The sequence below is a fragment of the Puma concolor genome, chromosome D1 (genome assembly GCF_028749965.1).
Source record: "Puma concolor isolate L17-30 chromosome D1, mPumCon1.1.hap2, whole genome shotgun sequence".
Taxonomy (NCBI): domain Eukaryota; kingdom Metazoa; phylum Chordata; class Mammalia; order Carnivora; family Felidae; genus Puma; species Puma concolor.
In genome coordinates, this window is record NC_141676.1 from 19,873,911 (window position 1) to 19,901,547 (window position 27,637).

General features: G+C 37.5%; 1 protein-coding gene across 2 annotated transcripts; it reads right to left on the minus strand.

Moving 5' to 3' along the window:
- Window positions 1-27,185, minus strand: API5 (apoptosis inhibitor 5). 2 transcript variants are annotated; one of them, XM_025928113.2, is made up of 14 exons: window positions 26,978-27,185; window positions 19,604-19,765; window positions 18,409-18,502; window positions 17,865-17,930; window positions 16,763-16,914; window positions 15,178-15,384; window positions 14,372-14,476; window positions 13,369-13,458; window positions 11,877-12,058; window positions 10,603-10,696; window positions 9,583-9,639; window positions 7,093-7,169; window positions 6,450-6,586; window positions 1-2,136 (listed from the first exon to the last, which is right to left on the minus strand). In XM_025928113.2, the coding sequence occupies exons 1-14, from the start codon at window positions 27,044-27,046 to the stop codon at window positions 2,054-2,056; spliced, it is 1,575 nt and encodes a 524-aa protein (XP_025783898.1). In that variant the 5' UTR covers window positions 27,047-27,185; the 3' UTR covers window positions 1-2,053. The 2 variants fall into 2 exon arrangements, with proteins under 2 accessions (XP_025783898.1, XP_025783899.1); XM_025928114.2 differs by having other exon boundaries at window positions 1-2,131; window positions 26,978-27,184.
- Window positions 27,186-27,637: the final 452 nt, after the last annotated feature.

The following is a 27,637-nucleotide window of genomic DNA, read 5'->3' on the forward strand; positions in this document are numbered from 1 at the left end:
AAAATTACAAAAGGAAATTTATTTCAAAAGCATAAGGGAACATTTACATTTGAACAGGGTGATAACAGGTGTCTTGCAAAAGAAAAAAATTCATGGCATGAAGTTTTTCATTCAATTTCTGAAGCAAAAATAACCTAAGTTGTGCACTATTGCCTTAGGAAAGATAAGGGAACAATGAGGTGGCAAAGGAAGGAACATAATCAACTCGGTGTCAAACTTGAGAAAGTAAAGTTATTTCTGCTCAGCTTTGAGTTTACAAATATGCTTTAAAAAAGAAAAAGAGGAAAAGTTACACTTAATGTTCAAATTTATATAGCTGTAGTCCCAATAGTTTCTGTACTTGAAATGGCTTTAGGCCACTGGCTGATGCCTCTGAGGTCCAGACTATCTGGTCACAGTTTTCAAATGCAATTCCTTGTTCCTATGTCTGTTCAGATTCCAAGGGAGCTTAGGTTCAGCTCAGAGTCTTTTGGAATGTTTTAGAGATTATTGCCACCACTCCATAGTCAAGCTGACCAACTTCTTTTGCTCACTTGTATCATTCTAGTCTTTAAAAAAAACATTTTTCCCATAAACATGTGCAGTAATTCTAACAAAGGGGTTTTGCCTTTTCCCCAATGTAGAGGTAACAATAATGAAGACACCTGCATTGGAATCACAAACTATTCCTCAAAAAATATGTCAAACTACTAGAAAATGTCATTCAGGCATTGAATCTGGATAGCAAACTTGGGGGAGGGAAGATTAACTGTGGAACAAAAATATATGAAACATTCAAATGCAGAGCAAAGGGCCTATGCTACTAAAAATGCCCATGACATTAAACACTCCACAAACCCCCCGTCTGTTGTTTTAACCTAAAGATTCTATTAGCTAACTTATACAATAATTTTGATTAATAACCTGAGAAGTTAAAATCTTGAAAGTGGCAAAAGCAAACCGAGAGAGCATCCCTTACTTATTGGTACACCATGTTTTCAAGTCACTTTTCCTGGGTTGCCCTGGTTATTAAATCCCCCAATTCTAAATTATTCTGTCTCATCCTGTAGAAACCTATATGTACATCTGATTCAATATTTTGGCTGTATTTCTCCAGCAGGGATCTCCAAATTTATCTTTGAAAATGCAGCCTTTGTTTATTTTTAGTTTTAAATAACAATAATCATGTAAGTGCAACTGACTCAAAATCCCTCACTACTGGGAGGAAAACCTAGGTAACAAGTTAATAATGGATTCATTCTTAAAAGGATCATCACCGTGTCAAAGACTACCCGTTCCAGCAATTTTAAAAAATGATTTATGTTGCGTAGTCAAGTTTCACAGCATGTGTGTATATATATATATACACACACACACATATATGCTTATGTATGTATGTATATTATACATACACATTTCTATTCAAATAGTAAGATCCCATAGTCAAAAGTTAGTATCGCAACATATGGAGAAGAGTTAAGTAAGCAGTGCAAAGTAACTTACTTCCTCCTAAAAATGTAATGTCATTTTTACATTTTAAGAAAGCTGTTAAGTATTTTGCTTTTATAACACTAGGTAGGAAATGCCTAGCAGCTTTATTTAAAAAACAATGAAAATAAAATGTTAAGATTGACCATTATTCTTCTCCATATATTGGGCAAAAGAAAAAAAAAAGACAGAGGGTAGAGGAAATCCGTAAACTTTCAACTGATCATCTTTACCAGTTACCAGAAATGGACTGAATTTCATTACATTTTAGACTCGAATAGCTTTCAATAACAAATTACCAAGATGTTAAAAGTAAAAGATTCACAATATGAATTTTGAGTAATAATGATATTGCAAAAACAAGTCAAGATTGTGAACAAAGCATCCAAAAATATCACTGTGGTTTTTACCTTGGACACAACCATGGTCTGTTACAAAAGTAGATCATACATACAAAGGTATAAAGAACATTAAGTTTTTAGCTGAAGGCAGCAGTCCTTTTAAAGGGACATCCCCGGCAATCCAATGAGTAGTAGAATTTAAGTATATTAAGCTCATGACAATGCTGAAGAATGTGATGTCTTATTCAGTAGAGTCTTCCCCGACTACGATTTCCTCGTGCTCCCCAACCTCGGCCACCTCTACTTCCCCTGAAGGCTCCTCTCTGCTCTACGAAAAAGCGAACAAGGGTTTAGGTCTTGCTCAGGACTTCATGGTACAGCAAATGCAGAAGAAATGTAGCTCGTAGCTCTGCGTGTAGCAGCAGACTCTATAAAAGCAGCGCTGGTATTCTGCTCGTCTACAAATTCAATGTGTACATAAACCAGAGCAACATACATACTAATGCACGATGGCAAGGTGCCAAATCTATCCAAAGTAGGTACTCAGTTAAATGTACCCAAAAACTAGATATTTCAAAGTGATAACGTTGTAACTACATTTCTTAGTTATTGGTGTGCCTATCACTACTGAAGATAATTAAACTATTAAAAATTCTATACTTAATATGGAATTAACAAAAATGCCACTGGCCTTCAAAAGCTAGTGCCATGAGTGCAAACAAAATAGCTTAAATTATCAATGATCAATTTTGACAAATTAACCTAGACTGAAAAATGTACCTTTGAAATGCAGTGGACAGGCAATTTGTTTTGGTTGCGGTATTTCAAGCACCTGGACTCACAAAAATGCTGATATAAATGCCAACAGCTTTTCTCACTACTTTATCAGCTAACATGAGCTGCCCAAAAGGTGATTTGTATACAGTATTCAGATTATTAATGTAAATTAAGCTTATCTTGCTAAAAAATCAAGTCACTTGTGTCATACAGTAGAATGAGCTTTGATTCATTGGTTAGTCTCTTTTATAGTTCCAGAGAAATAGTCCTTAAAGGAATCCTCTAGTGAAGAAAACTGATTGAAGTTATCAGCAAGGTTGGACTTTAGATTATACATAAATGAGTCATGAGTCTCAAACTTCTAATTCCAGAAATCAAATCTCTTCACTGAACCTTCAAACTTCCTCACTGCAGCAGTCTTGTTAGGAGCAATGAAAACCACCAGGTGTTGCCATTTTGGATCCATAATGTTGGATGGATGCTTGAAAAATTCCTATTAAATCTATATTGCAATCCATTTTTTTTTTTTTTTTTGCTATTAAGGCTAGAAATATAGATACCTTATTTGGGTAATGTTTTGATGTCTTTTTTTTCCTCCAGCAACTCTGAGTTAGAAAACTAACTGGATCATTCCCCAGCTTAGCCAACATTTACATGTGTAATAGCATGGAATCTGTTTCAAAGTCATCTTTCCTGCCCCAACACATTTTTCTAAGCTGATCCGTTTGAAAGCCATTTAAATGAAACCACCATGTTGGTTATTCCCTGAACATACTGAGAAAATCAGAGGTGGTCTGGGGGTAAGTAAGACTCTCCCAGAAATGCAACGAATGCATCAGGTTATGTAGCAACCCTTATGTATGCTGTAACTCCAGCATTTCTAAGACTTGGCCTCATCTACGCAGATGTAGGCACATTTTCCCCCTATCGTGCTCATTATAAAACCTTCATTTCTCAGTTAATTTAACAACACACTTAAGAAATTATCTTCACACGTATCATTATTCCGTGTAAACTGACTACTAAAACTCACCCTTTCAACTTTTTTCAATCAATTTTAATGTGCAGAACTAGGTTACTTGCCCTCTGTTATTCAGCCGTATCTAATGAGGATATTACATACATTGTATGAAGATATTGTTTGACATGGTTATCTTGTCTATACTATTTCTTTTTGACCTGCAATGGATGTAGCCATTTCTACACAGTTCAGAGTCTCCAAAAAAAAAAAAAAAAAAAAAAAAAGGTGTTTTTTTTTTTTTTGAAGAGCTTTATCCTGAGGCACCATTCTGCATTTGCATGATTTCTTAAGTGGTTTCAAGCTTACATTACTAACTTAAAAAAACCACTGCTCCCAGCTACAATTATGATTTAAAAGTTATTTTTACATTCTAAAAATGTAAAATATGCAGGACACAAGTCACAAAATATATCATGCTTAGTACTTCTAGGTTACAGAGCAAATATGTGCAGGAGGGAAAACCAAACGTGGGCAGGTGTTTATAAATAATTTGATTAAAAAATGCACCAAGAAGTTGAATTGAGTTAATGTTTATAAAGCAAATAAGAGACCTTGGTTAGTAAAGTGATAAACTTGGATAAGGAAAAAAAATGGCTACATATTCCTGCCTAGACTTAAAGAACAATTGCAATTCTGGTTCCTCTTCTATGATGAACAAGTTCAGGCCTATCACAGCCTATTTCTTTCAATGTAATAAGGTAATAAGTATTAATACTACTTGGTTCTCTAATAACCAAAAGGAGTCCATTTCCTAACCCCTCAGCATACATGACTTAAAAAAAAAAAAAGCCATCTAACCAGCCTTTCGAAAAATAAAACGAGAGTGTGGCTGACACAGGAAAGTGGAATTATGGTGGTTAACAAACTATGTATTAGAAGGCATTAAGAAAATAAAACATGTTCTCCCCTCCAATTCTGAGGCAACAGTGACATCCCAGAAAAAAAAAAAAAATACAACATGCTTCTTTTTTCAGTTCCCTAAGGGAAGGACATAAAAAAGGTGGGGAAAAAACTTGAGGTAGATAGGCCCACCAAATCTCATCTGTAGTATCAAGAACTGTTTTCAATGGAATGGGTGAAAGAAAGCCAAGAAAACTCTTGAAATTGCTACTATGAGAATACCTATAACCTGTTAACATTCAACTCTTGAAATCTAAAATGCTAGCAGAAATTTGGCTACTACTTTCTAAAAAAAGATGAGAGTTTAGTTTCTTTGTAGTTCTGTTTATGACCAGCACCCCAACAACAAGGTTGACCCCTTTAGGAACATTCAGGGGCTGTAATACCAGACACAAAACACAATTAACAGGAATGCTTGTTTTGCCCATATTACTCTGAGGACTATGGTACAACTGAGGTTGTAAGTGACTCAGAGACTTTTTTCACACTGATAGTGAAAAAAAAATCATAATCTAAGGCTCTGCATTTTTCACATCTCTTTTCCACATGCATTATGTCATCTGATTCTCCCCATCAAACAGGCAGTGAGTTTCACAGGGCAGAATCCTCAAAGCAACTCAAGAGTAACTCATTTGCCCAAGTGAAAAGGAATACAATTCTCTATGTATTGCCATAGCTCTTGATTACTTTCATTTAAGTCAAATGAAGATAGTATCTGAGGTAACAGTGGATTTTAAGAATAATTCTGAAAGACACCACAAATCATACAAACAATAGAAGACGATCTTTGTTGCGATGAAGTAACAGAATCCTTTCCATTTACAAAATGTCTGCACAAATATTCTTGAGGGTATTTTCCCCCTCTTATTTGAAGTTTTTAAGAGCTCTGTTATCCCTAGTTTTCAAGTAAGAGAAGAGGCTAAGAGATGCACATTTACGTAGTAAGAGTTCAGTGATCTTTCCTACGCTAAATTTGCCAGAGTCTGACAAATAGAAGGGTTCATTTCACAGTCTAAAAAAAATCACCTTTCTGTAAGCTGTTTGCTCAGGTATTAAAGGAATTTAGCTACTGTGGGAAGACTTTAATGTCAGAATTATCTCACCTTGGAAACAATTATAGAGTTACATGTTTCACAATGTACTTTTTTAAAGATAATTACTGAAGAATTAATTCTGACTGGTAAATAAGACCAATCCTAATTACATTTGGTTGCCAGTATTATTAAGATTCGTCTTCTTAAACAAGGAGGTGACTCAGTGATGTTTTCATCCATTCTTCTTTGAAAGGATCTATGAGGATACAAGTCAATATGGAACAGACTGCTCTTCTTCCACAGCACTGGGAGAGAATGGACTAGAGGGAAGCTCTCCTGGCACCAGTGGCTAAAGCTAACAGGGAGACTGCACCCTGGGCAGTGGGGAGAGACCGCAATGGGACACATCTTCCTTGCCGGTGATACATTAACATCTGACTCCACTACTAGGACTTCTTCCATAGTAGTTAAGAAGATGGGAAGGACAAGCAGTAGGCAGATAAGGTCCAAGAAGGATCATTAATATCATCATATCTGCTAGAAGCTGTATCTACCCTTGAGGGAGAATGCACAGAATGTCTTGCCCTGAAGTTACAACAAGGAAAACGAGGAATGGATGGTTCATATCAACTTCCTTTTTTTTGGTTCCTTCCTCTGAATAGAAGAGGAATATTTTTCTTTTCCAAGTTCTTAGTGTTGTATGGTTAATTCAGTAAGTCTACAAGAGAGAGTTATAAAGGAATGGGGTAGCTCGTTTCCCCAGTAGCTCTAGTTCCCCAAGCTAACTCAGAAAAGTCACTGGAAAGAGCCATTATATATATTACTACATACAATTAATAAGTAAAACCAAGTACAACACAATTTCTGCCTAACTTCTCATATTACTTGTACCCAAACGGAAACGCTCACCATAATTAAAGTTGCTCAAATTGCTGCTATATTTCCCACTAGGAGGATTATAAATCTGCCTGGCATCCCTTTTTGGTCCTGCTGGAGATTTCTTCGGTGGTGAACCAGAAGTTGTATCTTCATTGGCTCTCTTCTGCCTGTAACAGTAAGAAGGGCAATAAAAAAAATTCTATTACCAGAGGCCATTAATACACATGTAATTTAGCATATTGGTCAAAAGACATCCTAAAGATGACAGTCACATCAGAAAAAGGGATATAATGTTCTGATGTCATCAAATTAACTGTGCCTTAATTATGCAACAATGGCAAAAGGCATTTACAAGGCTTTAAAATAATCTGGAATATGTAGCTTCAAGAACTATACAGGCAAGGGACTCAGTTTATAAAACTTGTCAGAAGTCTCGTTATGCCACAGGAGTACAGAGAAGCCTGAACATTCCAGCGATGTATTCCACCAGTTTATACTGCAATCAGACTTTATATTTTAAGTCATGCTTCTAATTGTCATATTTTAACATCTTACTAAGATTGTTTAATAAGGTACCATTTTGTACAATAAATATAATATCCAAAGTCAGAGATTTTCATATTTATAAATCATAAATATTAGAACACTCAAATCTCTTTTAAATATATCTTACCCAATTTCCACCTTCTGTACAGGTTTCCAGGATAATGTTACTGTGCTTTTATAAGAAGGAGGAATGTGGAAGAGATCCTGAAAAGACAAAATGAGACAAGATTTGTAACATATTTGGTGGTGAGGGTAAGTAACGTGGAGACATCTTAAAGACACAACTGAGGAGAGGAAACTTTAATCTATCCTTCTTGCTCACCTAAAAAAAGCTGCAACAGAAAAAGTAAACAATTTTTTAAAATTCCATCTATTACACTTCATTAATGTTATTTTGTGTACATCACTTCAGAAACTGTAGCTAAGTCTTTTCTAAATGATGATTATTTTGAGTTCTAGAATAAAATGTATCAACTCTAATAAACAAAGTAAATAAATAAGCACTTCTTTTGCACAGAGGCAGTCACCAAGGTGCTTTCACGGAAAAAAATGGTACAGCCTGCATTTGCTTTTGCAGACTTTTATACATTTCAAAATTAGAACAAAACTAAAGGACTGGCTAATCATGTTTTTCTTTTTTTTTTTTTAACATTTATTTTTGAGACAGAGAGAGACAGAGCATGAATGGGGGAGGGTCAGAGAGAGGGAGACACAAAATCTGAAACAGGCTCCAGGCTCTGAGCCATCAGCCCAGAGCCCAACGCGGGGCTCGAACTCACGGACCGTGAGATCGTGACCTGAGCCAAAGTCGGACGCCCAACCGACTGAGCCACCCAGGCACCCCATGTTTTTCTTCTTAAATGTCTCCAAATTACCAATGAAGGAAAAACCCCCAAGATTTAAATACGAAATTATCAATATGTAATAATGCAAATGTTTCCTGAATTTAAATGTTAAAGCAATCCAGAACTGAAATAATCTAACCTCATGATACCCTCATGTAACTTGGATACATTTCTAAATATATTTATTCTTAGTATTTTACCTAACATTTCTTACCAGCTTTACTCTGATTTTTACGTGTCAAAATCATTTTTTAATTTATTTTTTACCTACATATTTTATATGTAGGTAAAATATGATAAAAGTAAACTGACTTACTTCCATAGTTAAATATACTACAAAAGACCACATCCTACTATATAAACCTTAAATCCACCATGCCAGGTAAATGTAAGGAATTAGTCAATGTACAGTCCTTTGAATTAAAAACGCCTGAGACTTCTAGCTGGACCAATTTAGCATATGATTTAGCATAAGAAAGGGATTTTGCTGTAATCCATACGAGAAAATGGATGTTGGCTGAATCTATCCGTGGTCATCATTTCACCATACAGGTCTACCAACCATACTGTATACCTTAAACTTACAGAGATGTATATAAATTATTTCTCAAAAGTCTCACATTTAATATATGAATTCACTATTTGAAATTATTATTTGTATTTAAGGTTCGAAATAAGTGGTGGCTGTTATAAAAATTTCCTTAGGAGATGAGAGTGCTGACACCATGATACTCATCCTTCAATGTCTCCCTGTTGCTTTCTCTGAAAAGTTTCCCTCTCCTCTGATAAAAAAGTATTTATTCCATGAGATCTTTACCAGATTGGTGTTAAGGTATACCACTAGTCTTAATTTGTTACTGTCAGGTTTGTGCTCTGTTAACAAATATTTCTTTTTCCCAGCTGGCTAACAAGAAAGTTAACTTGTAGGAACAAATGACGGTTACTTTGTTGTGATTCTTTTTTTTTCTCAGGTTGTCTTTTGTTTAGGTTTATGGATGCTTGGGGAGGGTAAATAGGACTGAAGGGTATTTATGGCTTAATGGTAAGGTACACCTTAGTCTACAGTACAGACAGCTCTCAATTTATTGCATAGATAAGTTAACAGAAAAGAACCATAGGGAAACATCTCAGGTGCCACACAGACTTGTCCATGCTTAGAATAAGCAAAGCAGAATTTTACTGGCCATGTGAAAGGACACAACATTAAGACCACCAGAACTTAAGTCAGTGAAGTTTCTAAATCTAAATGTATTTGCTCCAATGCTTTGTGCCAGAGAAAATCTGCACGTTTTCCTCTGCAGTATTTTCTGCAGTAGCTTTTAAATAAAACGATGTAGGGGCGCCTGGGTGGCTCAGTCGGTGAAGCCTCCGACTTCAGCTCAGGTCACGATCTCACGGTCCGTGAGTTCGAGCCCCGCGTCGGGCTCTGGGCTGATGGCTCAGAGTCTGGAGCCTGCTTCCAGTTCTGTGTCTCCCTCTCTCTCTGCCCCTCCCCCGTTCATGCTCTGTCTCTGTCTGTCTCAAAAATAAATAAACGTTAAAAAAAAAAAAAAAAAAAAATTAAAAAAAAAAAATAAAACGATGTATGACTTCATAATAGTTATAGAAATGTCACTTGGTATTGTAAAAAGCGTAAAGTTTTAAAAGGCCAAATATCTAGAATACAATGGCATTTCCCTTTAACAGTGTACCATAATAGACCTAAAGACAGATGGATAAAACCTCTTGCACTAGCTTTCTAGTGGAGGACTGGGTAAGAAAGGAAGACTTACCTTGATTAAAACATTGATATTATTGGTTATTTTCAATGCAACAACTTTAATCTTGTTCTGCAAAAGGAAAACAAAATTAAAGTGCCAATAACTTTCATGATGTATATTCCATTCCCATATAGAACTAGAGCAATTCTCTTTCAGAATCATTTCTTCTCATTCCTGTTTTTTTTTAACCTAAACCAGTGCAGAGATGGCAAAGAAAGCAAATAATCTTTATATTCCCTTTATAGGTTAGAACACTGAAGTGTTTTCTACCATTTATCTGAAAAAATGAGTGAGGGGCAGGTCATATGTGCACAGGAGTTGTTTTAAAAATCATCAGTTTAAGTTAGATGAAAACATAATGAAAACTTAAAATATTTCATTAGGATTGGGGTGAAGATTTATCAAAATAGGTGAAATCAGAGAAATCCAAAAATCCCCGCCACATACACATACAGTCTGGGGTAGAACTGGCAATTTAATCTTTTTTTCAATGTAAATTGATATTTGGTTATCAAAAAGGTAAAATTTTAAATATCACAAATGTCAATCAAATATTTGAACAAAATGTGCTAATGAGACCCTAGCAAAAGACTGGTATGTATCTAAGTTTGGTAGCACTGTTCACAAACTTGGAAACGTTCAACAAAACATTTCAACAAGGATAAACATATGAAAATATAACTTAGTAAATAAGTGAATCTGCAGACAATCTTCTAACATGGGATCTTCAACATAGACTTGTATTACCTGTTACATTTCAACATATGAATTGAGTCTGAATTTTTTTTTTTTAGAGAGCGTGTGTGTGTGTGTGTGCGCGCGCGCGCATGCAGGGCAGAGGGGAGAGAGACAGGATCTTAAGCAGAGCCTAACGCGAGGCTCAATCCCACGACCCTGGGATCATGACCGGAGCCAAAATAGAGTCAGATGCTCAACCGACTAGGCCACCCAGGTGCCCCTGAGCCTGAATTTGTAATACATTCTGGGTATAATAAAAAAATTTCCTTATAAGATGTGATCCACTCTTCTTACCTCTTCTGTTTTTAAGGCTTCGCCTGTTTTACCCTGCAGAGCCAAGCGAAGTTGTCTGATATAAACCTGCAGACCCCGGGCAAAGTACTGCAGCCTAAATAAAGAAGTACTGGTTAATTAGCAAATCACAACTTCAACTTTGTTTTTAAATTCATAGAATCTTACACTATAGCTAATTTTTAAGTTATCAATACATGATCCCAAGAAATACATAAATAAGTGAAATAAAAGCAGTCCTCCTTTATCAAAAATGGTAATAAATCCACACTCAACCTGGCAAGAGTAAGATTTGTAGCACTGTGCTCTTTATGTTACCTGCAAGGCATGGTCAGTGAACCATTCAGGAGCATGGATTAGGATCAGGTGGCCTGGGTTCTACTCTTTCACTGGCCAACTGAAGGTCAAGTGACCTTAGACAAATCACTTAATCTCTATGTTTTTATCTGCAAACAAGGGACAGTGTTTGACCTGTTTAGACCTCAAGGTCCAGTTAAAAGTATAACAAAACTGCAGATCTGAGAATTTATTACAAGCTCATGTAAATCTCAAAGGGTCCTAAGTAACTCCCTTTTCAAGTTTGTTCCCAAATACATGGAGAGAGGCAGTACGTAGCCCCACCTGCTGACTTCTAGGAACTCCACTTAACAACTTGGCATTATTTAATTTTCGGAGTAATTTCTTAACATGCTGCTGCTTCTCAAATGCTTCACCAAGTACTAAACCTCTGCCTTACCCAAGAGTAGAGGACAGTAACATGATACAGTGGACAAGCATTTCAAATTATAAGATGTGAAGCTGTTAATAAAATGATTCAATACAAAGTGTCTTCATGATAATCACTTATGATTTCTCCGGTGGTGCTCCTCCAGAACACTCTAAGACATCAACAATAGCAGCTCCAGGTTATGGGGTACCCGCGTGTGCCAAGGTTTCCATTCACTGTCTAATATTCCCACAACTCCACAAGGCAGGTGCTTTATCATTTAATGTAACTGCTGAGGAAAATGTGGGCAGTTAGAGAGACTGGGAATCTGCTGGGGATCATAAAGCAAGTAAGGAGACCTAGAGTCCGTTTTAGAAAAAGTTCTTTCCTCCTATGTGGATATGTTATGCCACCGGTTTGTATACATTCCTGTTTTGTGGATCTTCCATTTTGTTCTACTGGGGTAAAGCAGGGTGGAGAGAGAACTCTTGTAAAACAAAAACAAAACCAAGGGAGTGTCAAGATAGCTATCATTTTTGCCAGGGATTGGACCACTTCAATCATACATCACCTAATTTTGAAATCTTTGAGCTTTTCTGCATTCAATTTGGCTGTTAAGAAATCTGGAAGTTTTCGGCCCAACTGGTGGAAGCTGTACAACAAACACTCCACATAACTGAACTGTAGCTTGGGTTCTTCATTACCAGCATTCTCCCCGTTTTCTGCTTCTTCCGGAGGGAGAGGCATGTATTCCTAAGAGATGGAAATACAAAGATGTTTGCAATCTACTGGAAATGCTCTAATTATTAACATATAATGAGGTAAATGAAGGGCATGCTTTTAAGGCATGAAGCATTAAAAACTGCCAAGATCAAAAATTTAGGTTAAGATGTCCCTTTTACCTTTTAGATCAATGATCCAGCTTGTCAACTCTCCATGTTAACCTGTCATAGCTGCACCCTTTTAAGGCATGAAGTGTTAAAAACTGCCAACATCAGAAATTTAGGTAAGATATCCCTTTTACCTATTAGATCAATGATCCAGCCTGTCAACTCTCCATGTTAACCTGTCATAGCTGCTGCTGTTACTGATGACAATGAAGTAGCTAACATTTATTAGGCACTTATGCTAATAATGAAGGAAATGAAATTCTGAGAGCTTAGATAATTTTTCTATGATGAAATAGTCAGCTGAAGAGTCAGGATTCAATCTAAGTTCGCCACTGAAAATTGATATATTTTTTAAGTTATTTATTTATTTTGAGAGACAGAGAGAGCACAGGCAGGGGAGGGGCAAAGAGAGAGGAAGAATCCCAAGCAGGCTCCACAATGTCAACACAGAGCCTGATGCAGGGCTCGAACTTAGGAATCGTGAGATCATGACCTGAGCTGAAATTGAGTTGGACACTCAACCGAGCCACCCAGGTGCCTCACAAAATTGATGTTTTTAATCACTTTACTATGCTAACTCCAAAAATCTTTTCTGAACATTATCCCACACTGTTTGACTCTCACATTCCAAGTACTGCCAAAGGCATTCAATATGAGTGCTATAACACCCCAGCAGGTGTTACAGGTCTGGAATAGAGAGAGCATGGGATGTGGGAAGAGTCCATTTATACTACAGGTCTGATGTTTATCACTCACTGTGTCAGTTACACAATTGCTCACATCCAACAAGAAAATCACTTGGTGATGCTGATAATGATTTTATCAGGTGGCCTATTTTCTCCACAATTATGACTTAAATGACCTTACTTCCTGGCTGCTAAAGCTACTTGGCCTTGGGCAGCGACCTGGATGGTGACCGGGAGCAAATGTGAAAAAATTTTGATAAAGGAATAACAGAAAGACCTACTATATAAATCCTGTATTATCTTTTATGCAAAATATCAACAACAGATGTCAAAGATTTTCTTTTAAAAGTAGATAACATGTGGCCTGAGCAACTAAAAAACACTTGCTAGAATTATTCTATCTAATCTGAATTTCAAAAGCTGATTCTCTAGAAATTACACCACACTATATACTGACTACGCCATAAAGAAAGAAAAAAGCTCTTACCAATAACTTGTCAAACAGTTTCCTTAAATTTGTTTCTAGTTTTTCCATGTCACCACAAAATGAACTCATCTCTGCCAATAGTTTCAATACCTAAAACACACAATTCACTGCTGTTAGCATTATTTTTTTTGAATGGGCAAGGGCTGTAAAGTAAGAATGATTCTAGGTAACTTTTAAGGCTGCTTTCTGTTACGGCTTAATATTGTACTATGAAGAAACACCGAGGAAGAACTCTTAACAGCAAAGAATTACTTACGAATATTTGGAGTGGGCCCTGTTTGCTATGAAATTTAGTCTCTGGACACTAACTCAAAGCACTGGTAGTTGCCACTATTCTTGGGCTCCACCTGTCTTGTACTCCATCTCAGTCTAATAAGCCAAACCCAGGACATCTGAAGCAAATGATAGTGACAGTACACAGTAGGACTGTTCTCTAGCCTAAAAACCTAAGAGGAGAATGGCATATACATTTCCATTATTTCAGCATAATTCAACAACTATTAAGTGCCTTCCAGAATCAGACTCCACAACACATTCTGGGGATATAGAGAAGCATCAGTTAAATGTGGAGAGATAAATAAATGTAAATGTTATATGTGTTGTGGGGAAAAAAATATGAATGTACATTACAGTTGAGATACAAAAGAGAGAGCTGTCAATTATATTGGAGAAGGGATAAAAGATATTTTGTGTTAGTCTGTTTAAATCTGGCTCTATCGATTATAGATACAGAGAGGAGCAATCATGAATTAAATACCTTATTTAAAAGTATTAAGGCTACAAAGATAGAGAGTATCATGAACATTATAGGCAGTGCTTTCCCAATGCAGCAAACTTTCATTAAATCCATAAAGCATTCCTAAGTGATTAATCCTGGTATAGATTACTAGCTAGCCATCACAACTTTACTCTCTTAGAAATCAGATCTCGAAGTTAGTGGTTTATATTTATGTTAGAATATGAGAATGTCTTTTCAGTACTAACAGCAGACATTTTCTCCTACCTCCAACTGTATATCGAGGCCCTCCACTGGGGTAGTCAAGGAACTGAGGTTAGGGAGAACCTGCTCACAGAAATAAGTCACAAACCTTGTGGAATGCACATTTTTCTGCAAAAATACAAAGAACACGGAGTTGTCAAAGAAAGGGGGGAATATTCCTTCAAATGTAATAACAGAATGTCATTCAAAAAATGCTGAGCACCACAGCATCAAGCAGTGTAGTTACAACACAGTGCACACCCCAGAGCACTCCAGGAATAACCTTGTGACAATACACACTTCGTAACCAAGTCATCTGGAGCACTGGGACATCTGCAGACTTTCAAACTCTTCCTTAATGCTCAGGTCAAATTTTAGGGGATATTTTAGTGTTGAATTTCAGACTGTACATTTTGCAAAAAAGGAAGAGTCCTTTAAATTGTGTTTTTCAAACTACTCTATGCACATCCTAGAAGACTCATGAGCAGAGAAGCACAAAGCCAGAGATAAAGAGCGTATTTACCTATAACAACAATCTGTTACAAAATTTAAGAAAAAAAAAAAGCTAAATTACTAAACCAAATGGTTTAGAAACTCAGCCAAACCATAAATTAAGACACAAAATGCTCTCGACCTTTAAAAAGTCTCTAAGCAAGACTTTAAAGAAATTTCTGGGTGTTCGGGGCTCTCATCAACCCCACCCAGTAAATATTCACTCCACTGTTACTACTTATATGCAAAGGTTTGAGGAGAACCCTCAAGTGAGAATCCATAGAAATATACGCTAATAGAGTAATCAAAATATCAACTATGTAAAACAAAGAGCTCACAGAGAAGAGGGGTACTGCCTGCCGAGTGCACTGTAAGAGCCTGTCCACACAGTCAGGATCGGAGGGATTGAAGGTTTGTTCCAGGTCAGCCTGTTCAGCCACCAACTCTACGAGTTGCTGTCTTCCACTCACTGTCTGTAAGCTTTTTAACCCAGATAGTATCTTCATAAACAGGACAAATTCTTCACCAGTAACATCTTCTAGGACCTGCAAAGAGACAATTCAGAATAACAGTATTGTTATCACTTGAATGGGAAAGAAAGATCAATATTGAAACTGTAGCAAATTTATTTCAGTTCCTAAAGTTGGATTGCTAGTATTTCTGAAATACTGATGAGAGGACAGCTTCTAGCTTCAGTCAAATTTAGCTTTAGAATACATCATGCATTCTCAACAGGGCACAACACTGTCTCCAGAGGGGCAAAATGTGGTTCTCGGAAAATTTTTCTTCTTTATGTACAAAGCACAGATATACAAACAGTGCATAAATAGATATAGTATATCTGTGGCATTAAAATTTCATAGGAGAATAGCTAAGAAAAGAATATCTAAAAAGGCTCTTCACCGGGGCAGGGGGTGGGGTGGTAAGAGGGAAAAAAACCCTGAAAATTCTATAGTCAGCTGTCAAATCAGATTCAGTTTCCTGAATTTAAAAGCAGCTTGGCGCACCTGGCTGGCTCAGCCAGTAGAGCATGCGACTCTTGATCTTGGGGTTGTAAGTTTGAGCCCCATTCTGGGTGTAGAGATTACTTGAAAAAATAAAATCTTTAAAAATAAATATAAGCAGCTCGCTCACATTAATATGGCAACTGTATACAAAATCTGAGACCATGCAAGTCTTGAGTGCTCCATATGAGTGGGTCTAAGTCTTTATGTTCACTGACTGAAGAAACAAGCAATCCTTACATACTCCACCAGATTACTAGCTGGAGCAGATACTGATATTCCCAGCTGGAGAGCTGCTCCTTTCGCTCTCACTGAAGAAATCTCATCAGTAAGCAAGGGAGTGGTGCTGTTAGAGAAAAATTTGAATTTTCCTCAACATATATATAAAAATAATGATCTCCAAACTTTGGCACTTTATGAGTGCAAAGTTAGCTGTGACACATCTTGTGAATCTTAGCGTCTCTAACTATGCTAGACGCTGGGAGCACAAATAAACATGGTCTCCTGAGCTTACAGTGTCATGGGGTAAGATGAGAAAACAGGCACTTCAATGTGTTTCACTTTCATTTTGAAATGATCCAGAACACTAGAGGAGAAGATCCTAAAATTGGGGAGGGGGTAAAAATTGGGTAAAATTTCCTGAAAGAAATTACTTGTACAGAGTCCTGAAGAATGCATAAATTTTGAGGATACCCCATGAAAGATTTAAATGTGATCACATCCCTTTAAATCAATATGCCAATTCATCATTACTGGTGACCAAAGTGCAAAATACAATATAAGAAAAGCTTGACATTCTTTAGTGGTTCTAATGGGATGTATCATTTTATACAAAAGCTACAGACATTAATGAATACTACAATTTGAAATATGTTCTTTTGCTTTACAGGAGTCCTGTTAAATGATGACTGAAGCTTACCTTTTTGGATTCAGTTAGTATAAGTTCCTCTACTTCCTTTGTTAAAACCTCATCTGGTAAAGTCTTAAGTTTTGTAGAAAGGAATTTGATTGCTCGTTCTCTAACAATGTCCTCTCCCTGAAGTATTTGGCTAAACAAGCCACCTAAAGTCCCTGCAAAACAAAATAGTTGTGTGTAGCAAATCAATTCTATATTGTAATGAAGTTTCTCTGTTTAACTCATTTAACAGTATTTATTTTCCAGTGAGTTAATAAGCATCCTGAATATGACTGTTTTTGGCTAAATTAGTTTGAAATTTCTATAGCCCCAACCGTAACAGTAATCAGATGCTTTGTTCATGGACTCAGAATCCGTTTAAGAATGACTTTCTTTTCTGGGGGCTCCTGAGTGGCTCAGTTGGTTGAGCATCCGACTTTGGCTCAGGTCATATTCTCATGGTTCGTGGGTTCGAGCCCGGTGTCAGGCTCTGTGCTGACAGTTCAGAGCCTGAAGCCTGCTTCAGTTTCTGTGTCTCCCTCTTTCTCTGGCCCTACCCGACTTGTGTGTACACTCTCTCTCTCTTTCAAAAATAAACATTAAAAAAAAAAAAAAAAAAAAAAAAAGAATGACTTTATAATCATTAATAATAAACCCAGGCATTTTGGAGAATTTCTTTAATGTGGCAAAGGGAGTTTTCAACAACTTTTTAAATTTTATGTATTAATTTATTTTTGAGAGAGAAAGAGAGGGAGAAAGAGAGAGAGAGAATCCCAAGCAGGCTCTGCACTGTCAACGAAGAGCCCGACACGAGGCTTGAACCCACAAACCATGAGATCAAGACCTGAGATGAAGTCGGACAACTTAACTGCCTAAGCCACCAAGCACCCAACAGATTTCTAATGGAAAAGTCTGATGTGTTTTTGCAATTACTTCTGCTAGGTTTTTCACGTCACAAATATCTTGTGCTAAGCAGCTTTTTTAAAGAACACTCAGAACTTTTATGAAATAGATCTCTGGATGAATCTGATTTTATCCTTAATAAGGAATGCCACGCTCTCCAACTTTTTTTTTTTTTTTTTTTTTTAACACATCAAGCACAATTCAGAACAAGTGGTGGGCTTACCTTTTGCATCCATCTTAAATATACTTAACAGGGCATTGTTCACTAAGTTAAATTCCGCAGAATCATCTGGATGGAGAAAAAATACTACAATGTATAAAAGGAATGAAAAATATTTGCTGCATTTTCAAACCTAAGATTCAACGTAGTTTCTCACAGATTACATTGAGAGGAGACATGTAACTAAGCATTCTTCTCAACTACCAAGAAAATACATCTTCCCTATAAAGGTAGAAAAACCTGATCTCACACCAGGAAAGCTTTTACATTAAGATAGTACAATTAAAAAGCTACAGGAAAACTGGGGCAAAAAATCACAATGCATCAAAATTCCCAAAAGAATCCAGTCACTATGTCTTTATGAACAGAATTAAAAACAAAACAACACCAGGAATTAGATAATCACAATAAGCTTCAAACTACTGAATGAAAAGAAGAATTTTAATTTCTATCAAAAGTAGTACCTTCAGCCAAAAAGGAAAACAAAAAAGCTAAATTTCAAAGGGAAGTTACATTTAGATAAGAGGGTAATAATAAAATTTCTTACCTGTCTGCAGAAGTTGGGTTAGTATATCTGCCACTCTGGGAAGATTTTCTCCGGTGGCAAACTGAGGCAGCTCTTTAATTGCTTGCCGTCGAATCTGAATATGATTTCAAACAAAAAAATTAACCAAGTACTATCATCAATAAAAACAACAACCCCAATCTTTAAAGAAAACTAAAACTGGAGAGAAACCATAATTAGGGGCATGAGTCACCAAAATATAAAACATGAGGCTTCTTGCAGTTTTAGAAATAATTTGCTCCAATTTAATATTCGAGCTTCACAGAATCACTAAAACAAAATGTGGTGAAAAGGGATGCTAAGTACAATTAACTGACTGGAGCAGACAGATCTGAGATCATAAACAACAGTTTATACACTGATTACATGTTAACTGTTGCATTTTTACTACCTTTGGGCATATACTGCAGTACCCTGGAGAGGCAAAGTCATATCCAGTACCTCTATTTACTTTAACATTTCCCTATTGACTACTTAACACAACATTTGTGAATATATACTACGTACTTAATTCCAAATATGTGGTCTTGGCTTGTTTATTACTTTAAGTTTTATTTGTATTTTGGGGGGGGGGGGGCATAGTTTAAAAAAAATGGAGGAGTTATATGTAGCAAATTGTGCATGGAATGTTGGCGATTCACTAACTGCATCTGAAAAGCCAGGAGGTAATAGTTGAAAGTTCTTAGGAATCTGTATCAGCAGCCAGATATGCTAATATAATTCCGTTCCAAGGAAAAACTATTTTTTCTTATTCTAGTAATCATATGTAATTATTACACAGACCAATTATTTTTCTGCTATGCACCAGATTTAGGGGTGTTCAAACTATACGATCTAATACTTAATATTTTAAATATCTAAGCAAGTATAAATTGATTAAAAACTAACATTAGTCTAATTTCATGTGCACAATGTATAACAATCTATGAAAAAATGTGAGCCACAACCCATTTTTACAGTGGATAACGATAAGCAAAACAAAATATTTCGTGATTCTACGCATTTTTCACAGTTGAAAGTTGGTGAAAGAGAGAAAATATTTTCTCACATGTAGGTTTAAGCCTCAGCATGGCATCACACCAAAACACACTGTTCCATTAGCTACACATAGAAAGTGTCTGAGAACGGCAAGTGAGACATCTGAAAGCTCACTGAAAAGCATCAATCATACACTTACTGATACGTCTTCATCCTCACAGAGGTCCAACTGTGCATTGATAGCAGAATCAGCCAATTCTGGAAAATGCTTAAAGAATTTCGGAATAAACTGAGCTGCTAATCTTTTTTCCTTCGTACCACCTTTCACACCATCTAGTATCACTTGATAGGCATCTTTATGCTGAAAGAAAGAATAAAACAGAAGAAACAATTTTTTAAAGATGGGAAGCTAAACAAACTTGTTCAAGTCTGCTTTATATTACTAAAATTTTACTCAGGCTAAAAAATTGGACTTATTTTTGCAGTTTTACTGCTTAAATTGGACACCTACTTTTCTAACATCTTTTTCCCTGCCCCCCCCCCCCCCCCCCGCATTATTCATCAGTTGGGGAAGAGAGACTGACAACTTGAATTTTAAATAGAAAAAGCAAGTAAGTCTGTAGATGCATCAACTTCACTCTAGTGATTACTGACCCCAATCTTGTGACTGTATCATGGCTAAAACCTATAATGAATATTGTAGAATTCTCAAAGAATTGTGTTACATTTACATAATCATACTTATGTTTTCAATTAGCACCTTGGTGAATAGGGAGAGAATACAATCTTGAAAATTAAGCAGTAACAGAAAGGTTAGGAAGCTTTTTTTTCCCTAGCCTCATATTTTTATGATATGAAAACAGTAATTCATTCTAGATAGTCAATTTTGGATTAAGACAGATTCTAATGTCACATATTTAACTTTTTACTACAACAATACATTCAAAGCTCATTTGTTTCCTTATTAAAAACAAAAAACCAAAAAACTTCAGAAGCGCTCTCCCTCAGATACTCATCATTGAAGAGTCAACAAGTTCCCAATCCCCCTGACACACTTGCCTTCAAACCAGTTCTTTTATTAAATGACAGTGAACAAACTGGCAAATGAGAGTAATAAACACTGAGACTCTAGATACATCTTCTGTTTGGACATACGGGTAAAACTTCTAATTACTGCACAACAGTAAACATTATAGTAATGACACCTAATGCGTATATGGCATAGTGTTTACTCTGTTCACAGCAATGCTCGAAGTGCTTTAGATACCTCATGCCTTCAAAAGTAGAATAGCCAATAAATATCCAATAAACTTTAGTTCTATAGTAACTCTTTTTTATGGACAATACTACGTTAAAATAAATAAAGCAAAATACAAAGTTATTAAGGTACAGTAGAATCCCAAGGACTTTTAAAAGTGTTCTCATGTCAAAAGGCTATGGTCACGATTAGATCTTTTAAAGGTACGGGTTTTAATATATTCTACAAAAAATACTAGGTAACTTTAGAAGTTCATAAATTGCCACCTTTCTAAAAAACATAAATTCTAAAAATTAGTTCTAAAAAACATAAAATTCCATCAAGTGATTGACAAATTTTAGTATCTTAAACATAACACCAACTCCTAAATAAAAAAAATTTCTCTGAATTAGGTTCGTTTCCTCATAAAATGCAGGAACGAAATCAGTCTTCAGGAGTTACTACTTCAAAAGTATATTACATACTTTTTATTGCAAAGGTTTGAAAAATTATGGCTAACTTCTCTACCATTCACATTCCTGTGGTTTGCCTCATGTCTTCTAGACAGACTTCATAAAATCAAAGTTTTAAACAGTTCTGACATCCTTACTTTTTACAGGGTATCACAGTCCAATTTCCTTTAACTCAAACAAAGCTTTACTTCTAAAGCCTTTTGAGGAAACTCCTTACATTGTCTGAAATTAAATGAAGAAACCTTACTTCAAACCATCCTTTTGTCAAGGAAAAAAAGCATCTGGAATAGAATAAAAAGGAATCATTAGCGACATTTACTGAAAGCCTACCAGGTACTGAGAAATGCCTTGTGTGCATGCCTCACAGTAAACCCGTGAGTGGGGTACTGTGGGTTACCACTATGCCTATTTTTCAGACGAGGAAACCAAGGCTCAGAAAGTGAAATAATTTGCCCAGAGCTTCATAGCTAGACAAGTAGCAGATCCAGACTTGAACACAGTTCTGACAGGCTCTAAAGTCAAGATCTGTGCCTAATATGAAGCTTCTTTAAGTTCTGAGATCTTAGTCAAGAAAGCAAGAGAGAAAGAAAGTTTGCCAGATTTAGGACCATCAAAGGCAAAATTTGAGTCCTAAATATAGGCTCCATACAGGCATGTTAATGGAGATGCAGCATCCCAAACAGAGAAAGTTCTTTGGAAAGTTAAAATATTTTTACAAATTCAAATTAGAAATCAAATCTACCGGGGCACCTGGGTGGCTCAGTTGGTTAAGCAGCTGACTTCGGCTCAGGGGCAGAGAGAGAGGGAAACACAGAATCCAAAGCAGGCTCCAGGCTGAGCTGTCAGCACAGAGCCCGACGCGGGGCTCGAACTCATGGACTGTGAGATCACGACCTGAACTGAAGGCGGTCGCTTAACCGACTGAGCCACCCAGGCGCCCCATATCAAATAATTTCTATAAACGTTACTAATAGACTTCAAACTCATTACCCTTTATGTAATACAAAATAAAATGTTCTACTGCCAGCTCTTTGTCTTTTAACTGTAGCATAGGAACAAGACTTTTTACAGAATCTCCCTAAAGTAGTTATTACTTCTGGTTTTCAAAGTAGGAAACACAATAGAAGCGATGTTCTCAGTGATCGCAGTGATTTAGTGACAGGTGGAATGTAACCATAATAAAGTATTCCAAGTACTACACACCATGGCTTATTTTTTCTCTTCCACTACAACTGCATAGTTCTGCTAGATAACTGTGATACTAACAAGTTTTAATTGTAAATGTTTGAACACATTCCTAAAACCATTTGTGTATGCCTTTAATATACAATTAAAAAAAAGCAAACTAGGGGCGCCTGGGTGGCGCAGTCGGTTAAGCGTCCGACTTCAGCCAGGTCACAATCTCGCGGTCCGTGAGTTCGAGCCCCGCGTCGGGCTCTGGGCTGATGGCTCAGAGCCTGGAGCCTGTTTCCGATTCTGTGTCTCTCTCTCTCTGCCCCTCCCCTGTTCATGCTCTGTCTCTCTCTGTCCCAAAAATAAATAAATGTTGGAAAAAAAATTAAAAAAAAAAAAAAAAAGCAAACTACAATATTTTCAAGTAAAAATAAAAGGCTACAGGTAGACCCACATTCAGCATATACCTTCTAAAATAAAAAGTCTGTGATAGTGATTGTCAAAACACAACCAATATATGTAAGTGATCAGTTACATGCCAGGTAAAGCCATATTTGTTTGGGACCAGGATGCAGCTTCTAAGCAAGAAAGAATTATTTTAGAGAAGTTTATAGTTTCAACAAACATATTTCTCAAGTATGACATAAAAATAAAATGGATATGCAAAGCTATATTATTACTTCTTCCTCAATGAATAAATCTAGTTTGTAACACAAAATTAACACTTTCTTATTGAAGTATAGTTGACAGACAGATGTACAACACAGTGATTCGACAATTCTACGTATCACTCAATGCTCATGACAATAGGTGTAGTCACCATCTGTCATCACCCAACTTTTTACAGATTTTTGAAGGAGTATGAACTTGGTCTGTGTTTTTTAGCTTAATCATAGGGGAAAAAGGCACCAAAAGAGTGGTATTTCATGAAATAAAAGTCAATCAAGCTTATGCTTTTCCACTCTGTAGAGCCAGTGTACTCCCGTTTAAGAGAACAAAGGAGAAATCAGGGTTCAGGCATTATATTGATCTTATTAGCTCAGCCTAACCGCCCCAGTCCCTTCACAGATATTTGGTATTTTTTTTAACTTAAAAAAGTTTTTGACTACATAATACAAAACTAAATATCTACATTTAAAAATTAAGTAAATTCGGAAAAATTAGAAACAAATGTAAAATACTAATGGACAACACCTTACTTTATTATGGCCAGAGCACTGTGGAAAGGGGGTTAGGGAGGTAGAGGAACACTCAGCAGAGCAAGGAGACCTGAAGGAGCAGCAGAGGCAGAGTGGGGGGAAGGGAAGCTGAATAGCAGGTACAAAAAAGGAGGGAAATGTTTTCAGGTGTTAAATAATACATCACTTAGAATTTCTCACTTGAAGTTTGCTTATTAGAAAACACATGCTCATGGTTCACATATATGATGTGTGAGTGTATACAGTTCTCACCTCCATTCCCAAGAGATAATCCTTGTAAACAGGTTTTTGTTTCATGTATATATACACACATAACAATAATTACATTTATATGTGATTGTAGGACATATATTAGTTGTATAATTATTAACTTTATTAATATAATTATACAGTTATATACAATTAATTAGATCTGTTCTCTCTTTTAATGTATTTCTTCAACTTTAAAGAAAAAATGTCTACTGAAGTAGAAGGTACAGTGCAAGGAGAAAAAAAAAAAAAGACAATTTAACCCTTAACCTCAAGACTTTATAATTTAATAAGGGAATAAGAAAAGCCCTCACATGAAATAAAATACAAATATGAAGTACTATAAATGAATACACAGTGCCAAGGAGGTTCATCAAGAGAATAATCTGTTTGGAGAAAATTAGCTGAAAACCTCGGAGGACTTGTGTTTTTCCTGATGTATTCAGAGAGCATTACTCTCTGACAGTAGAGAAGAGGGTACTCCCCTCAGCGGCAGCAGCAAAAGCAACTATGGTTCTCAGCTCTTTGGCAAAGGATGAAACCGAACATAAATGTTAGAAGGAAGTTCTAGACTAAAAACTCATATATGGTCTCAGAAATGTCCACATAGGTACCTGCCAGGATACCTTAACCCTTGACTGTAAACCTCCTAAGTTAACATGAAAGTCAGGCTTTGCTACATTAAGAATGTAAAGACTTTCTCTCCTTAAAGAACTGTCAGTGGTGTTCCTTCCATTAAGTTGCCTCTTGCTTTTAGTTAAAATTCACATGCAGGGTCGTGAAACCCACTATCTTTTTTGGTGAGAAGTTTTAGGAATTTTCTCTAAAGGTTGAAGTTATTATACAGTAGAGCAGACTTAGTAGCCATTATGGTTCAGTCGAGCTTCAGTCCTTCCAGAATTCACTATTTGAGGCTGAGAAAATCCCTACACCTAATTATGCACAGGGCTTTTCGTCTCAAATAGCTGCCTGACAGCTGTCACTACAGTGTCATGAAGGTACTGAGCTCCCACTGTGCTAAGGAATCCTGCTAAAATTTTAGCACCTGGCACAGTGTTTTTGGTACATGGTAGGCACTGAAAAAATGTACTGAATAAATGAGACTGTGGGCCTTCATTAAAGTCTGCATGAAAAAAAAAAAACCCTCTTCTGTTTTTCACAAACTTCTGTCTCCTAAGCACTCTTCCTAAATTAAAAGCAGATTTTTACTTTGAGAAAGACATTTTTGACCTCTTGAGGGAGAACTCTCAATCTTACCTGGTATTTAAAACTACAGATGACATTAGGGGCGCCTGGGTGGCTCATTTGGTTAAGGGTCTGACTCTTGATTTCAGTTCAGGTCATGACCTCACCGTTCCTGGGATCAAGCCACATGTCAGGTGATCAAGCCTGTGCTGTGAGCACAGAGCCTGCTTGGGATTCTATCTCTCTGCCCCTGGCCCCCACCTCCCCATGTGCTGTCTCTCAAAATAAATAAATATGTACATATATTTAAGAGATTAAAGATGGCATTAAGAGAAAAATGTGAGCAACTCTCAGTCATTCACAGCGAATATATAAATTCCAGTTTGACTTCTGTTTGCCCTAGCATAGTAGATGGCGGTCAACTGTTTGCTACCAGCAAAGAATGAGGCTGGGGGAACGGGACTGGACTGTGTATATAGTTTCTAAGTTTCCCTAAAAAATTCCTGATATACCTCTTTGGGAGAGCAGCATCTACAAACTGAGAATCACTGTTGTAGGTTTTACCCCATCTCCTCTGCTGATCTGCAACAAAATCAGTTTTTGGGACAACAATTTGCTACAATCTCCCTCAACTCCGTCACAATGAATGAGAGTATCTTCACTACCACATCTTTCTAGGAACAACAAAATCAAAATATGACTGATCATAGTTTTCCCAATCTTGTCTTAACCGGTAGAAAATTTCTCCCTCAGTATTGACCTAACACCCACTCTATATTTGTCTACAACACACTGTTAGTATATTTCTCACTGACTGATGATGTCAAAATTTGCTACTGAAATGGAAATATGTACCGAAGGAAAATGATCTAGTACTTCAAACTGGTAAATTTACAATTCTAGATAAAGATTAACTAAGGTCCTGACAGCACAACTTTATTGTTGTTTAGCTCTAAAAAGATTTACCTGAATTACACATGTCCAGAAAAAGGGGTTGGGAGGGGCTGCCACAGCCTTGATAACGTTAGTAGACTATATACAGGATCTTCCACTTCTTACTCCATGGGATGGGTAAGCAGATGAATAACATTAAGTTCTAAGTACTGAAAAGATACGCATAGAATTTCTAACGACAATGACCAAGATTACTTCTGGGAGAGCCTGGTTCTTTTCCTAAGAAAACACACACACAACCCCCAACTCCTTAAGTTCAATGTACTCCAGTACTTGAAAACTCACAAAGAAGCCTGCATAAAAATTCAACACTGCGGAAACTGTGTGTCTTGAGGCAAACACTGCGGAGAGCTCTTGCCAGACAACTCTATTTAAAGCTGCACTCTTTCCCGCCCCTCCCCACTGCCACTGCACGATTCTGTTATATTTTCTGTACTACACTTTTCAGTGGGGGGGGGGGGGTGGTGGTGGCAGACCTTTCTTTCTTATTTATCGGTAGTCCCCCTCACTAAAGATACATTCCGGAGAGCACCAGTAACTTTCTGTCTTGTACCTCCAGCGCCCGGCACAGCACCTGGCGCTCAAAAATGTACTGAATAAACGAAATCGTAAGTCCTTGTTAAAATCTGGGTAAAAGGGCCCCTCTTCTGTTTTCACAAACTTCTGTCCGCTAAACACTCTTCCTAAATTAATAGCAAGTTTTTTGTTTGTTTGTTTTGCTTCGAGAAAGACATTTCTGACCTCTCGAGAACTCTCAATCTTAATCTTCCGACGGGCTGAAGTCCACCGCAAAGAAGAAAGACTTAAAGCAATATGCGGGGCAAGGCTCGGGACGACAATTAACGGGGGGCTGGCGAGGCTGAGTTAGGAAACGCCACGGTGAGAAAAGGCTGGTCAAGGGAGGCAGAGAAATAACCTGGGACGGGGACCCGCGCTCTCCCCGGCGAAGCGGGCGTCTACACTCCCACTGGGGCCCATCGAGACCAAACAGCGGGCGCCGCTGGGAGTCCGCGGGAGGGCGAAGCAGGAGCCCCCGCCCGGCCCGGGGAGCGCCTTCGAGAGGCCGCGGAGCGCCGGGCCCTGCAGGCCTCTCGGGGACTTACCTGGCCAACTTGCTCCGTAGCGTCGGCTAGGATGCCATAGTTGCGATAAAGCTCTTCTACGGTCGGCATGGTGAGCGACAAGCCCAGGGCCCGCTCCTACTGTCGTCGTCGTCCCCGGCGCCACCGCCGCCTCTTAACTTCTCCAAGCCCGCGACCCGCACTATTACGCCTCCAGCTGCCGCCAGTGCCGCCGCCAGTCACCGCGCTCAGGGCGGCTCCGCCCCCAACGTTTACGTAAAGATCTGCGCGCCGGGAGCGGCCTTCATTGAGCGCCAATCACAGTCTGAGATTCTAGCGCCCTCTAACGCTTGGCGGTGCAAAAAGCGGCAATGATGATTAAATTAGCTCGGGCTCCTTTGAAGGATTGTGCCTGGCGAGGAGCTCTTGGTGGGGAACAGAGGAAAACAGAAAGGTGCGTTTCTGTTCTTAAAAGATCTCCCATCATCCAGAAAATTGATCTTAAAGGGAGAAAAGTAGAATGAGGGATGGGAGAGCTTCAGGGTTGAAACATTAAACTATAATAGACAGTAAATTTCAAAGCCAGATCAATTGGTGCAGAATATACACAGCCAACGGTTACAAAACATTCCCTGGCTCTTTTACTCCGACTCAGATAAAGCATATCTAAAAGGAGGGGCGCCTGCGCCTGAGTGGCTCAGT

What these genes read in the sequence shown, in the direction of transcription:
- API5 (XM_025928113.2), bottom strand. Translation starts at nt 27,046, where the DNA reads ATGCCGACCGTAGAAGAGCTTTATCGCAACTATGGCATCCTAGCCGAC. An exon ending in GTGAGGATGAAGACGTATCA is followed by an intron (nt 18,503 to 19,603) that starts GTAAGTGTATGA and finishes AATCATATTCAG; the next exon opens with ATTCGACGGCAAGCAATTAA. An exon ending in ATATCAATGTTTTAATCAAG is followed by an intron (nt 7,170 to 9,582) that starts GTAAGTCTTCCT and finishes TTGTCTTTTCAG; the next exon opens with GATCTCTTCCACATTCCTCC.